General features: G+C 43.8%; 1 protein-coding gene across 1 annotated transcript; it reads left to right on the top strand.

Moving 5' to 3' along the window:
- The first annotated feature begins 6,844 nt into the window (after positions 1-6,844).
- On the top strand, positions 6,845-11,339 carry LOC105104502 (prolactin-inducible protein homolog). The gene is made up of 4 exons (XM_010998220.3): positions 6,845-6,951; positions 8,850-8,955; positions 10,777-10,891; positions 11,215-11,339. The coding sequence occupies exons 1-4, from the start codon at positions 6,857-6,859 to the stop codon at positions 11,337-11,339; spliced, it is 441 nt and encodes a 146-aa protein (XP_010996522.1). The 5' UTR covers positions 6,845-6,856.
- The last annotated feature ends 2,938 nt before the right edge of the window (positions 11,340-14,277 follow it).

Below are 14,277 nucleotides of genomic sequence, written 5' to 3'. Positions count from 1 at the left end.
CAGAATAGACTCCAGAAATAAACCCATATAGCTACTACAGTCAACTAATCTTCAACAAAGAAGGCAACAATATACAATGGAGAAAAGATAGTCTCTTCAGCAAGTTGTGTTGGGAAAGCTGGACAGCCTCATACAAATCAATGAAATTAGAACATCCCTTCACACCATTCACAAAAATACACTCAAAATGGTTTAAAGACCTAAGCATAAGACATGACACCACAAAACTCCTAGAACAGAAAACAGGCAAAGCATTTTCTCACGTAAATCATAGCAATATTTTCTTAGATTAGTCCCCCACGGCAAAAGAAATAAAAGAAAAAAAAATGAGACCTAATCAAATTTAAAAGCTTTTTCACAACGAAGGAAACCATAAGCAAAATGAAGACAACCTACAGAATGGGAGAAATATTTGCAAATGATGTAACTGACAGGGGGTTAATTTCCAAAATATACAAACAGCTTATACAATTCAATATCAAAAAAACTCAATCAAAAAATGGTCAGGAGACCTAAATAGATATTTCTCCAAAGAAGACACATAGATGGCCAACAGTCACATGAAAAGATGCTCAACATCGCTAATATCAGAGAAATGCAAATCAAAACTACAGAGAACACCTCACACCAGTCAGAAAGGCTATCATCAAAGAGCCTACAAATAATAAATGCTGGAGAGGATGTGGAAAAAAGAGAACCCTCCTAAACTGTTGGTGGGAATGTAAATTGGTACAGCCACTACGGAAAACAGTATGGAGATTTCTTAAAAAAACCAAAAATAGACATACCATATGATCCAGCAATCCCACTCCTGGGCATATATCTGGAAAAGATGAAAACTCTAATATGAAAAGATACACTCACTCCAATGTTCACAGCAGCACTATTTACAACAGCCAAGCCATGGAACCAATCTAAGTGGCCAGGAACAGATGACTGGATAAAAAAGATGTGGTGTGTATCTACAATGGAATATTGCTCAGCCATAGATAAGAATGAAATAATGCCATCTGCAGCAACATGGATGAACCCAGAGATTGTCATATTAAGTGAAGTAAGTTAGACAAAGGCAAATATTATATGATATCACTTATATGTGGAATCATTAAAAAATGATACAAAATGAAATTATTTACAAACCAGAAACAGACTCAGACATACGAAACAAATTTATGGTTACCAAAGGAGAAAGGGGCAGGGGGAGGGATAAATTAGGAGTTTGGGATTAACAGATACACACTACTATATAAATAAACAACATATCTATAAATAGATAAACAACAAGCACCTACTGTATACCACAGGGAACCATATTCAATATCTTGTAATAACCTATGATGGAAAAGAATCTGAAATATACATAATATACATATACATATATATATCTGACTTGTATGCCTAAAATTAACACTTATACACCTGAAACTAACACAATATTGGAAACCAACTATACTTCAATAAAAATTAAACAAATAAATAAAAATTTTTTAAAAGATGACAGAGTTTTTAATAATATAGTCCATACTCCTGCCCTCTCTCACCTCTTGATAGGTTTTAAGGCAGTTAGCATTACTGTTGCTAAAACACAGACACACACACACACACACAGACACACACACACACACACACACACACTTATCTCAGGCTGGTTTTGATTCACAGTGCAACATTTCAAAACTCAACTGGGATGCAGCCTCCTCTGGTAATTAATTACATCCTCAGTATGAGTTAAATGTTCTTTGTGCAAGTTCTATAGTACTTGTGCTTTTATTAATTAGAAGGCAATATAATCATTATGAATATCAACTCTGGGTTTGCTTCTGTCTTCGTTTGAATATCACCTTTTTAATTGTTGGGTGTATGTCTTGAACAACTTATTGAAATTCTGTTGAGTTTCCTTTCCTCAACTGTAATGTTGTTACACTAAGAGACAGTAAATGTGCTTACGGACTTAGACTCTGGTATCAGACAACTTAATTCTGAACCCCCATGCCGTCAGTTACTAACTCTGCAACCTTGAGCAATTTACTTTGTTTCTCTAGACCTCAAATTCCTCATCCATGAAATGGGGATAATACTTAAATTATATGATTGTTTAAGGAATAGGTGAATTAATTATGTTCAGCACTTAGAATAGAGTCTGACAGGAAATGCTCAGTAAGTATTTGTTCTTCCTGTTGTTTTTGGTATTTGAAAAAGCTATGCACAGTAATTCCAGGGTATGTGATTCTCATGAGAAAGGAGACAAAGAGAACTGAACTCTACTTCTGAGGTCTTTCACAGTGGGAGGGAGGCTCATAAGTCAAAGTGCTCAGTGTACAAAAAGGCAATAAAAACAAGGAAGCACCATGGTGGGGGGCACACAACACAGGTGAGGAACAAGGGGAAATCTCTAGAAACCATCAATAAGAGAGAAATGTGGGAATGGAGGAAGACATTAAGAAAGGAGCCCATGGAATATAATGTATAGAAATTCTCCATCCCCTCTAAGAGAGTAACTGCAGTCAAGATCTATGATATTATTTAAAACTTTTTAATCAAATTCGTAGTTCATTGTTCTCAGGTATGTTGTGTTTGGATGCTTTTGAAAATGTATGGACAGACAGAAATAGGTCCCAAGGCTGCTGGCAACATTTAACCCTGCAAAATACTCAGTAGTCCTCAATAAACAGAAACAATTATGACAATGCCAATCACGGCCCATTAAATGTGTTGTTTTGACTGCCTCCCCATTATACTCTGTCCTGCCCATCTCTGCACGCCCAGAACCTAAACCTCTCTGTGATGATAGGTGCTTAATCCATATTTGTTGAATGGATTATCTGAAGGATTAGGGGGATGATGGGTAGAGAGACGGACAGGATGAATGCTGAGATTGTTCACCTTTGTGGAGAAACACCCTAGAATGATCCGTCAGAGAAGGCAAAACGTATGCGATGGTGGGTCTGCATCTCCCCTCTCTAGGCCCCCCTGTTAGTATCTGGGAGGCCTCACTGGGGCCTTGGACTCACCAATAGGCAGTAGAATCATTAAAAGCCCAGGTTTTAGAAACAGATGGCCTGTGTTCAAATTCTGGCTCCACCCAAAGCTGATCTCACAACAAAGTTAACGATGTGAAGACTCAGGACCCCTCACTGACAGCCTCTTTCAAGGGCCTGCATTTCCTACTGGTAAGTTTGTATTCTGTTCCTGAAAGAGGTTCTCAATATAACAAAACAAAGCTTTCAGAGTCCAGACAATCTGGATCTAAAGTTGGCTCCACCAGCTGCTGGCTGTGTGACTTGGGCTCAATTTATTTATCTGCTATTTGTAAAATGGGATAAAACTAGAAACTTCATGGGGTTGTTGTGACAATTAAGTGGGTTAATATATGTGAGCTATTTAGCACAATGCCATGCACATAGTATGTGCTCAATGTGTGTTGACTTCTATAACCCCCTTTTTTGGTCACCCCTTAACTTCCTTTTTCATGAATCCTGTCAGGCCCTGGGTTACCTTTCTCTTTGCAAATTTAGCCTGTGGCAAGCTTCTCCCGAATCCTTAATCCTTTCCCTGTGCACCTGAGCACATCTGCTACCAGCCTCCTGAGTTGTTTACAATCTGATTTTATTGACCTCTATCCGGTTTCTTAAACCTACTAGACTTGGTCATTACTTAAAGGACATGACAATTTTGGTTTCATTTTTTTCCCTTTAGGAGCCATCTGCTAGATTGGTTTTCTAAGCAAGAACATGGGGACGAAGATAATGTATCCTAAAACTTTTGTCATAAATAACATTTTGAAAACACTCATACATACCATCTGCAGAACTGCGGTAGCTACTTAGATTCTATCTTGCCCTTGAAATATTGATCTTTTCAGATATTTTCAGCCCCATGAATACTAATACCTCTGTGTCAACTGTGGACCAGAGTTGGGACATATGGACTTTTGCCTGATGTATTTGCCCAGTTCCTGATTTTAAGCTAAATCCAGTGAAAATGTATAAGGTAACACACTGCTGCAAGGTTTGCCTGGTATTGTTCATCTCTGCCCTGATCTTCCATGCAGTTTGGGTGCTGAGAAAACGAGATTGTGATGATTAACTGGCTTAATGGCTCTCAAACCACATCACTTTCTAAGATAAATATACATTGTTGTTTAAGTCAGAATTACTAACCAATTGTCTGTAAACATTCAAATCAGGCTAACATAGCCAGGAGCCCTGTAATCAAACATACCTGATGGAGTGAAAGGCAGATTATGGTCATTCACACTGGCCCTTAAGCCATCCTCACCATGTTCCATTATTCCGTGGCCATCATTTTTCATGACATCTTTGACCAAGATGTGACTATCACTATCACTTAAAAAAAAATTTTTTTTAATGAAAATAGAGGTAAATATCATTATGCAGTACCTTTCAAAATTATGTTCAATAGGCAATAATCTGTCTTATATCTCAGGACTTCACCACATATTTAAGTGACACTGAAACATCCTGAAGCCCAGCGAAATGGCACTGAGAATTCAGCACGATGTGCCTACACAATGTATCTTCTCTGCTCCTCGTCTGCCCTTCCCATGTGAAATGTCTCCTGTGTCATGGGTTTAGAACCTGATTTCACCCCAAGGTTTCAAATATACTTTTAACCAGTATGAATTCCGACCCTCTCAACACGTATTGTTCCTTTCCAAGCACCAGCTGTATTAGGGTTCTCAAAAGAGAAACAGAACCAATCGGGTGTGTATATATACATATAAAGAGAGAGATTTCTTAAGGAATTGACTCATGTAATTGTAGAGACTGACCAGCTCAAAAGTTGCAGGGCAGGCCAGCACACTGAAGACCCAGGGAAGAGTTCGTGTTGCAGATCAGGTCTGAAGGCATTCTGGAGGCAGTTTCCTCTTCCTTGTGGGACAGCAGTCCTTTCTCTTAAGGCTTTCAACTGATTGGATGAGACCCACCCACAATATGGAGGGTAATCAGCTTTACTCAATGTCTATTGATTTAAAAATACCTTCATAGTGACATCTAGACTGGCATTTAACTGAAAACTAGGTACCAAGGTTTAGCCAGGTTGACATACAAAAATAAACCACTGAACTAGCCATGACCTGCATAGGATGTAAGATTTGTCATGTGCACTGAAGGTTCTAAATATTGTAGTTTCCTGTTGGTCTATGGGAAGGAGAATGTAGATTCAATAATTTCTCTCAACCCATGGTCAGCTGCCCCTTTTGGAGCACTGCCTTGTTGGGAGTATGGAGGAGGTTAAGTCCTCAAGGATGGAACAGTGCCTTCAAAGGGAATTAAACCTCAGGAAAGGGCTCCTCCTTGATTTTCCCACATGGACACTTCCTGGATTCTTTTGCCTTACTTCTTCATTGATCTCAGCTAGTATGTCCGTCTGAAGGAAATTATCAAGTAAGGAGCGAGTGTGAAGAAAATTACAATGTTGGAGAACATCTATAAAGGAGGTCCACTGTGGCCAGGGTGAGGTGGAATGAACCATTGTATTTGAGTACATGGAACGGAAATAAAGAAGAAAATATGGGATCACATGGGATCACAATAATAGCTGAAATCCTAAGTGAGGAATAGCATAAACAATGTCAAGTTCACAGGAATGAGCAGGGAAATACAGGAGTAGAATGAGCAAGCAGAGTAATTTACAAGGATACATTCAGAAACAGAGGCATATATTTAGACTTTAGTTTGAAATCTGGCTGTAGAAATACACATAGGTAACTCCCAGAACTCTGGTTTTCACTTTCATGCCAGAGAGAATCTTCCTGCGCTGCCATCTGTCACGCAAAGGATAGGAACAAATTCCACAGTGTCATATATCATAGATTAAAGAATAGATTTAATTGAATACAGAAAAGTATAACAATGCCAGTGTCAGCAAGAGCCAGTCTCCCTCTCATCCACAGGAAGAGAATCCTCTCATTCCAAGGCTAGAGAAAGCTCCTGGATACTGTTTGGGTTCTGTTCTAATGGAGAGAATCCTTCCCATTGTGGGTCTTCCTATGCACCTTGTGCTGTAAGACAAGTACAAGAAAGTGGCTATATGACATAAGCAGAATCTTTGGTGCCAAGGTGTCTGATTTGGGAATGCCAGCTATTTAGAGGAATTGTCTAGGGTTAGAATATTGCCCTGCACTGGGGACTCTGAGGTAGCTGGCGATCTTGGGCATCTGTAGGTCACTGTCATTACCCCTGAAGTTAAGAAGGACTCAACAATCACAAACATCTTCATGTCACCCAGTACTATGGCCTCACTTTTCCATCATTCAGAGCAGCCCGTCTCTAGTTCTGCCCCCAAATGATTGGCGGTGGCCCTTGGGGAAGCCCCGATCACCCTAGCTCTCTAAGAAATCATTTGAACAATATGCCTTCTTGAATTTACTATAAGGAGATCAAGCAAACGTGTCCTAGAGCTGTGACCTCAAATGTGCTACCACAGCTGGTTCTTTGGCTCCAAAGAAGGGATCAGTGACTGAAGCTAAGGCTACATATAGCAGGATAGACAGGCATATAATGATGAGGAGGAAAAACATTTCTGTAAACTAGGGAAGAGCTGGTGTATCTTTTGAGGTCCTGGCCATTCTGAGAAACTCCTATACTGACAAAATGAGGAGGGCTAAACTAACTCCTCTCTCAGACTAACACCCTAGCTGAATATTGACTTTTTCCATAGGAAAACAAACTTTAGCTCAACAAGGAAAGACCGAGTGGAAAGGGTAATTGCGTGATTGACAACGTGGATCTGCTTGGCAGCTCTCCCACTTCCTTGATCTGCGTATAAAGAGTGTGCTAAGCACCTAGGATCCGACTTCTCTAGGACGCTGTCACATTCTGCCTCCTCCAGCATGCGCTGTCTCCATCTCCTGCTCAGGGCCAGCCCTGCTGCCCTGCTCCTGATTCTCTGCCTGCAGCTGGGGACCAATGAAGCTCAGGAAGACACGTAAGCCAAGCCTTTCTTTTCACAAAAAAAAAAATCTTTCAAGGAGGGCTCCTCTCCTAGCCTAGAAATCTGCCTATTTCTTCTTGAAAACTTTAGCTTCCCGGAACTCTAGTCCCAGGAGCTGTCATGAACCCCATGCCGAGTCCTACTTCTCTCCTCTTAGGAAGCACCATCAATGCCCCTCATACTTCTACCAGGTGCCTCTACATTGCCCGTGGAAATAAGGCTCCCAGTGTACATATAGGCTGTGATTAACAATTAGTCTTGCTCTAAAGCTTTGATCCACACTCTGTACATAATCAACACCTTTGTTAGACTTCTGCTCTGCAAACTTCACCTTCTCACACCTTTCCCTCAAGAACAGAAGGTTAGCAGGTCTGTGAGTTTAAACAATAGCTTTGGCAGGACTCAGTGAAGGATTAGAGGCCATGGTCACTGATCCTTGGCCCCATGGTCTGAGGTTGAGCTAATCCAGCAGCTTAGACATCCTTCCTATCCTGCAGCCCAAAGATGAAGTCAAGGACCACTCGCCCCTACAAACACTGGGACCTGGGAGCACAGGTTCAGAAGCTAGCTCATCAAGGGTACATGTTTGACAAAAGCAGGAAAACTGAGGAAAGCAAAATGAAGCAGGAAGGAAGCCAGAGTCTAGGGAAGAGCAGGACCACTTAGGGAGTTTCCTCTATAGGAACAGGGTTTGGAATGCTGGGTTTCTGGACTGTGATTCTGGTGGTACTCCGTCGTAGGGTGACCAGATATCCTGCCCTGGAAGAAACCATCCAGGGTTCTGACAAGCTGGTATAACTGAGACAGGTGCCCCAAGAAACACTGAGTCGGGACAGGTTCGGATACAGGTATCACTCTACTTAGCCCTGAAGGGCAGCAAGTTGTTGAAATAAACTGTGCTAATTAGGGTGACCAGCTACCCCAATTTATCATGGAAATTCTTGGTTTTAACACTGAAAGCCCCTCATCCCAGGAAGCTCCTCACTTCTGGGCAAACTGGGATGATCAGTCACTCCAGCTAAACTGGTCATCCCATCAGTCCCAAACGCATTTACATATGGGATGAATTTCGAAGGCACTTACGTCTTCACACCCCTTCCCTGTGCACTGAGCACCAAAGCAACTGGCACAAGAGAGGGAATCTCTCTGAAATCTCAGGTGCTTTAAGCACTAGAAGTTAAGAAACTGAGTTCCCTCCTGTCCCACCCAAAGGAGTTTTGCCAGGAGTTCCTGGGAAAGAGAAAACTACTCCCCTGGTCCTAAACCCAGTCTTCACTGAAGAGGAATATTTGGCTCTGCTCTTTGCCTCCATTGCCTTTTCCTACCAGATTGTGATGCGTGGCCTGAATGGAGAGTGGTATCTAAAGTTCTCAAATGTGGCCATGTGTCCAAATCCCCACAGAGTTCAAGAAATACAAATTCCTAGGCACCACCAGGAACCAAAGGAGGAGGATCTTCAAGAATGGTCCTAGGACTCCTCCAGTCCACTGAGATGTTTATGGTTTAATGTGATTCTGTTGATATGAAATTTTCTACTAATGATGACTTGAGCCCTCCCACTCAGTGGACAATCAGCAGAACCTGTAAGATTTTATTAGGAAATGATGTATGGTATTGTACTTTTCTTCTTTTTCTTTATTTTTTATCAATGGAAGGAAAGAAAATGCTCAGTTTTAAATAAAGAATCCAAGTTGCTTTACTAAGCAAAACGAATCTGTACCGAAGTACCTAAAATCAAAAGTTCAGGAGATTCTGATGCTCAGTAGCTGATCCGCCTCCGTCCTCTTCTTCCCCGTCCACCCCCTGTGCTCCCTCCGCCCTGCTCATTGCCACCCCTCTGTCCTGTGAACTGATCTCTGATCTTTGCCCTGCTTCTCTCTTCCCAAAACCAGTCGAAAGGCGATAATAATGGATGTGGAGCTGCCCAAAAAGGCAACGGCAAATGAAGAGGTCACTGTGATTCTTAGAGCTGCCACACAATTCAGAGAATGTATGGTGGTAAGTAGAGGCCTGGGAGACCCAAACTTGAGAGAAATCTTTAATTTCTTAATTACGAGTACAGTGAGGTGAACCTCTCACTTTAACACTGCGTATTATAATTTACAGTTCAATGAATCCCAATCCTCATATTCCCAATTCTCACATGTGCCCCTGGAGCCTCAGGAGGATCGTGGGAGCTCAGGGCTGACTACTATTCTCATTTTACAGACGAAGGAACCCTGATCCGGAGAAGTGTCGGAGGGAGGAGAAGGAAGGATGGGTGACGAGAAAAGCACAGTTAAGAGGGAGAAGAGAGAAAAAGTGTAAGAGCTGGGGCAGGATTCGTAAGAGTTCCTCCAGGGTACTGGGGATAAGTGTTTGAGTTGAAGGGAGAAGGGTTCTCAGAATGAAAAACCGCAACCCTCTCCAGCAGGTGGAGGCAGGTGGGGAGAAGAGATATGGGCAGACGGTGAAACTCCTCTTCTGGAAGCTCCCAACAGTGCTGGCTCTTACCTGACTCATCCTCTGCTTTTTGGCTCTGTCATCAGAAGCTGACCCTTGTTCCAGCCTCCCCTCTCTGATAAGGAAACCACACTCTCCTCCTCCCTTTCTTCCAGTTCAGCAGTTGTGGGAGGGAGGCCCAACCCTGACCTAGATCAGATCTCAAATAATAATGTACATAAGACTCGCTCTTGTCTGACTGCTCTGGGCCACGTGGAAAGGGACCCGTGCGGACTGAACCCACGGAAACTCTCCCCCCGGGAAGAGTGTGTCCTTCTGCACATCTCAGATACTGTCCCAGACACACGATCTGCCCCTTGTTGGCCACCCCGGTTCCAGGGCCAAGACCCACGCATCTCTCCCACCTCCTCTTCCTACAGCATGAGCTTCCTAACTTAAATGATATTTAAAGACAACGACTAAACAAAAAACAAAATTGGAAGCATGAGGATTGCTATTGATTAAACTACATTCTAGAAATGGCCCCACACCTGTAAGAGGAAGATTTCTGATCACTGAGCAAAGAATAACACAGCTGCTTTGTCAAGGTTTTCTGTTTACAGTCCAAGAATATGAACTATGTATGTTAATTTGGGGTGGGAGGGAGAATCACAATTTTTCAATTTTGTGTTTTGTTTGTCATAACCACAGATGAAAAAAGGAATGAGAACGTGGGCGCAAAAGTTTTGTGATAATGGTAGTTTCTGGTGGTGATAGATAACAAAAGCCTATTTTCACTCCCAAGAAAGTGACAGGTGTAAAAAAATGTGTTGAATCAACAAAGCAACATGAGATGTAATGCTGTGCTGCTGTGATTAATAAGACTATGTTTTAAGAACAATGCTAGTACAATAAAATAAAGAGATCTTTTTAAAATCTACCTACTAATTACCAAAAATCACAAAGGTTGAGAGGAGTTCAGCCGGGGTTTGGTCACGGTCTGGCAATATGGCCTGGCGTTGTCTTTCACACCCAAGCAGCCAGGCTGTGATCACAGGCCAGTTCCTTAAAGCCCTGGCTGGGGAACCAAGGCACTCTGCTCCCCGGCTCCCCAGATGAACCCCCACCCCGGGATGAGCTCCCCGGGCCCTGTGACCTCTTCCCTCCCAAGCCCCAGACCCACCCTGCTAAAGCAGGAATTCGAGGACACAATGACAGAAAATTTCTGACCTAGACCTAAGCTCCCAAAATGATACTCCAGAAGAGGACCCCCTTTGTCTCTGGCCCACCTCCATCCCCACTTTTCACCCACTAAGGATGTCTTCCTCCTCCTCCACCCTTTCTTGTCTTTCTCTCCCTTCTCCATCCCCAGTCTAACACTGGATCCTCTCCCCCCAGATTAAATCTTACCTCAAAAGTAACGTTTCGATTGAAGGTGCTTTTAACTATCAGTACACCAGCTGCCTCTGTGAAGATTATCCAAGAACCTTCTACTGGGACTTTCAAGCCAACAGTAAGTATAGGAGTCATCCAAAGGAAGAATTATCCACCAGGGAGGGAAACCAGAAAGAAATGCGGCTCCAGATCTGAATCAGAAGCTCAGGGTGGACGTGCAGAGGGGGAGGGAGGGAAGCAGAGGTGGAGAGAACACAGGGACTATGCCCAGGTTCAAAGGGTGAGGGGTTTGTGAGGAAAGCTACTAAAGGAGGTATCTTTGCAAATGATTTGGGGAAACTGAACCTCAGTGGGGAGGTGCCCGATTCTAGTAGAAAAGTTAGGGAATTGGGAGTTAGGGTGTTACCAGAGATGATCTTTGTCCTTCCTTGTCTCTTTTAGGCACCGCAAAAATAACAACAGTGATCGATGTTGTTCGAGTACTGAATATCTGCCCCGAGGATAAGGCGGTGATACCCATTGAAGCAAACCGCTTTTCTGTCACTAAGACCTTGACCATTGGCTGATTTTAATGGAAGTCTTTGTCTCTCTGCATCCACCCCCGCCCCAGGTGGTTTCCTCCAAGGAAAGTTGGCTGGGGTATCTGCTATGGTCTGTAAAATAAACTTCTCATCAGCTTCTCTGTGTTCTGCTATGTCTTCCCTCCAAAATCTAACCCAGAGGAGCCTCAGAATAGCCAGAATCTTTAGAACTTTGTTCTTCCAGAGGGCCTTTACTCAGTTTATGGGTTCTCACTGTCCATAAGGAGGGAGAGAAGAAGAAACAGAGAAGAGAGGGGTCACTCTCCCAGATAAGGTGGCCCTAAAATTCACAGCAATCGAGGGGCAGAGCCTGGATAGCACCCAAGGTTCCCGACTCCCTGGTCCTCCAGATCCCAGGAGACGGGAGTCACCCTACGCACAGCAGAGTCAGGGGCCGAGTCTGAGTCCGAGGGTCCCCGGAATAAACAACAGTATTCTATTCTATTCAGCTGCTTCTTTTCAACCAGTGAAAAATGATGGACTAAGTGATGTTTGGGCACATTGTGCTGCATGGGAGGCATAAGAAGCTGAAAAGCAGAAGCGGCCCAGAGGTGCTCCACCAAAGAGGGCCAGAGAGCACTTCCTGAGACAAGGGGCACAAAGTGGGCAGAGGGCATTTGGGCAGATAGAATTGCAGCTGCCAAGAGCCCAAACCATGAAACAGCAACACAAGTTCAGGGCAGGTAAGCACTCTGATATTGGGCAGGATTCAGGGCAAGCCAGGAAGGCTGGAAAGGATGCTGACAAGGAGACGGGAACAAAATCAGTGTCTCCGGACAAGAACGTAGGACCATATCCTCTGATCCTAAATGCATATCCAAATCCAGAGCAGGGAAACACAATCATTGAGAAAGATCACTTGATACATTAATTCGAATAGTAGCCATGATTCAATGATTATATGCTTAACGTGTGTGAAAAATGAGCTAAATATTTTTATTTACATGCTTTATCACATGCCCTATTAAAAACAACCACAAGCCATATATATATATATATATATATATATATATATATATATATATATATATATATATATACATATATATATGAATATTAGTCATGAGAAAGAAGGAAATCCTGCCATTTGCAACAACAAAGAAGAAACTTGAAGGCATTATACTAAGTGAAATAAGTCAGACAGAGAAAGAAAAATATCACATCTCATTTATATGTAAAATGTGAACTCAGGGAGCAGGACAGACGGCAAGGTAGGAAGGTTGGGCTCGCTTCTCCCAGGGACACACCGAAATTACTACATATAAAGAAACCATCTCTGAGAACGACCTGAAGACTAGCAGAAAAGATTTTCCACAACTAAAGATAAAAGGGAAAAGCCACACTGAGATGGGTAGGAGCGGCGGAGACGCAGTCTGGCTGGGACCCTCTCCCCCCGCCCTGCGGACCCGTAGGCGGAAAGGCTATCACAGCCTGGGAGGTCTTACCCATGGAGCAAGAGCTTCAGACACCGCATCAGGCTCCCCAGCACAGGGGACCTGCGCCAGGAAGATAAGCTCCCCCAGCATCTGGCTTTGAAACCAGTTGTGCTGATGCCTGGGAGAGACAGAGGGCTGTGGGAAACTGAGAATCTGCTCTTAAAGGGCACCTGCCAAAACTCACTCCCCTCCAAGTCCTAGTGCAGAAGCAGCAGCTTGAACAGCTCCTGGGTCGTACCTGAAGGAGATTCCTTGACTAATTTTTAAGGCATGTGCCAGAGCAGCGGGGATCTGCTGGAACTTTCTCTGGGTCCAGAGAAGCCGGCAGGCACCACTTTGACCATCTTTTTGTTTGTGTTTGTTTTTTGGACCTCACACTCTACCTGGCCGGCCCAGCACTGATGGCACGTTTCTGACTCTTGCCATCTAACTGACTAGCACTGCTTTGCCCCACCCTGGGCTCACCAGCAGACTCAGCAGAGCTGGCGCTCCTCCAGAACAGCCCTCCAACCACACCAGTCCCAGCCGGCATCTTCAGCCAGCAGCAGAGCCCCTCCAAGGTAACCCCTGCAAGACCTGGCAGCCACTTCAGACCTGCACCAGAGCCCCTCCAAAGCAGCTGGCCACCCTGACAGTTCCAGCAGGCACCCTCAGCCAATGCTGGAGACCCTCCAAAGCAGGCCTGTGCCCCACCAATCCCAGAAAGCATCCTTGGCCAGCACCAGAGCCCCTCCAAAGTGACGCCCTGCACCTCCAGCACAGACGGGTACCCTCAGCTGGCACCAGAGGTCCTCTAAGGCAGTCATCCATCCCACCATACTCAGCAGACACCCTCAGTTAACAACAGAGCCCCTACAAAGTGGCCCCCTGGTCTGCCAATCTTGACAGGCATCCTCCGTTGGCACCAGCATCTCCCCAAAGCAGCCCACAACAGTTGCTGCCAAGCCTTGTAGCCAGCTACACCAGGGGCCAGCCCTGCAGACCCGCACACCTGAATAAAGCACAGCTCAGCCACAGCAGGAAGGCACACACAGCCCACACGGGGGATGCTCCTAGAGTGGTGCCTGGCTCTGGTGACCAGGGGGACACTGTGCTACTGAGCCTCAAAGGACACTTTTCTACACAAAGCCACTCTTTCAAGACTAAGAATTGTAGCTGATCGCCTAATACATAGGAACAAACACAGAGAGTTAGGCAAAATGAGGAGACAAAGGAATATATTCCAAATAAAAGAACAGGACAAAACCTCAGGAAAAGAACAAAACTAAACAAAGATGATCCAACTTCCAGGTAAAGAATTCAAAGTAATGGTCATAAATTTGCTCATTCACCAAACTTAGAAGAATAAAGTGAGAAGTTCAACAAAGAGATAGAAAATATAAAAAAGAACCAATCAGAGCTGAAGAATATAACAACAGAAATAAACACACTACAGGGAATCAATGGCAGATTAGATGATGCAGAAGGTATTAGTAACCTGGAAGACA

The sequence above is a fragment of the Camelus dromedarius genome, chromosome 7 (genome assembly GCF_036321535.1).
Source record: "Camelus dromedarius isolate mCamDro1 chromosome 7, mCamDro1.pat, whole genome shotgun sequence".
Lineage (NCBI taxonomy): Eukaryota > Metazoa > Chordata > Mammalia > Artiodactyla > Camelidae > Camelus > Camelus dromedarius.
The sequence above is the reverse complement of the archived record's forward strand: the minus strand, read 5'-3'. Positions and strand labels throughout refer to the sequence as shown.

Excerpts from the sequence above, each read along its gene's own strand:
- LOC105104502 (XM_010998220.3), top strand. The coding sequence starts at position 6,857 with ATGCGCTGTCTCCATCTCCTGCTCAGGGCCAGCCCTGCTGCCCTGCTC. Across the intron at positions 6,952-8,849 it reads AATGAAGCTCAGGAAGACAC|TCGAAAGGCGATAATAATGG; the intron begins GTAAGCCAAGCC and ends TCCCAAAACCAG. Across the intron at positions 8,956-10,776 it reads AATTCAGAGAATGTATGGTG|ATTAAATCTTACCTCAAAAG; the intron begins GTAAGTAGAGGC and ends CTCTCCCCCCAG.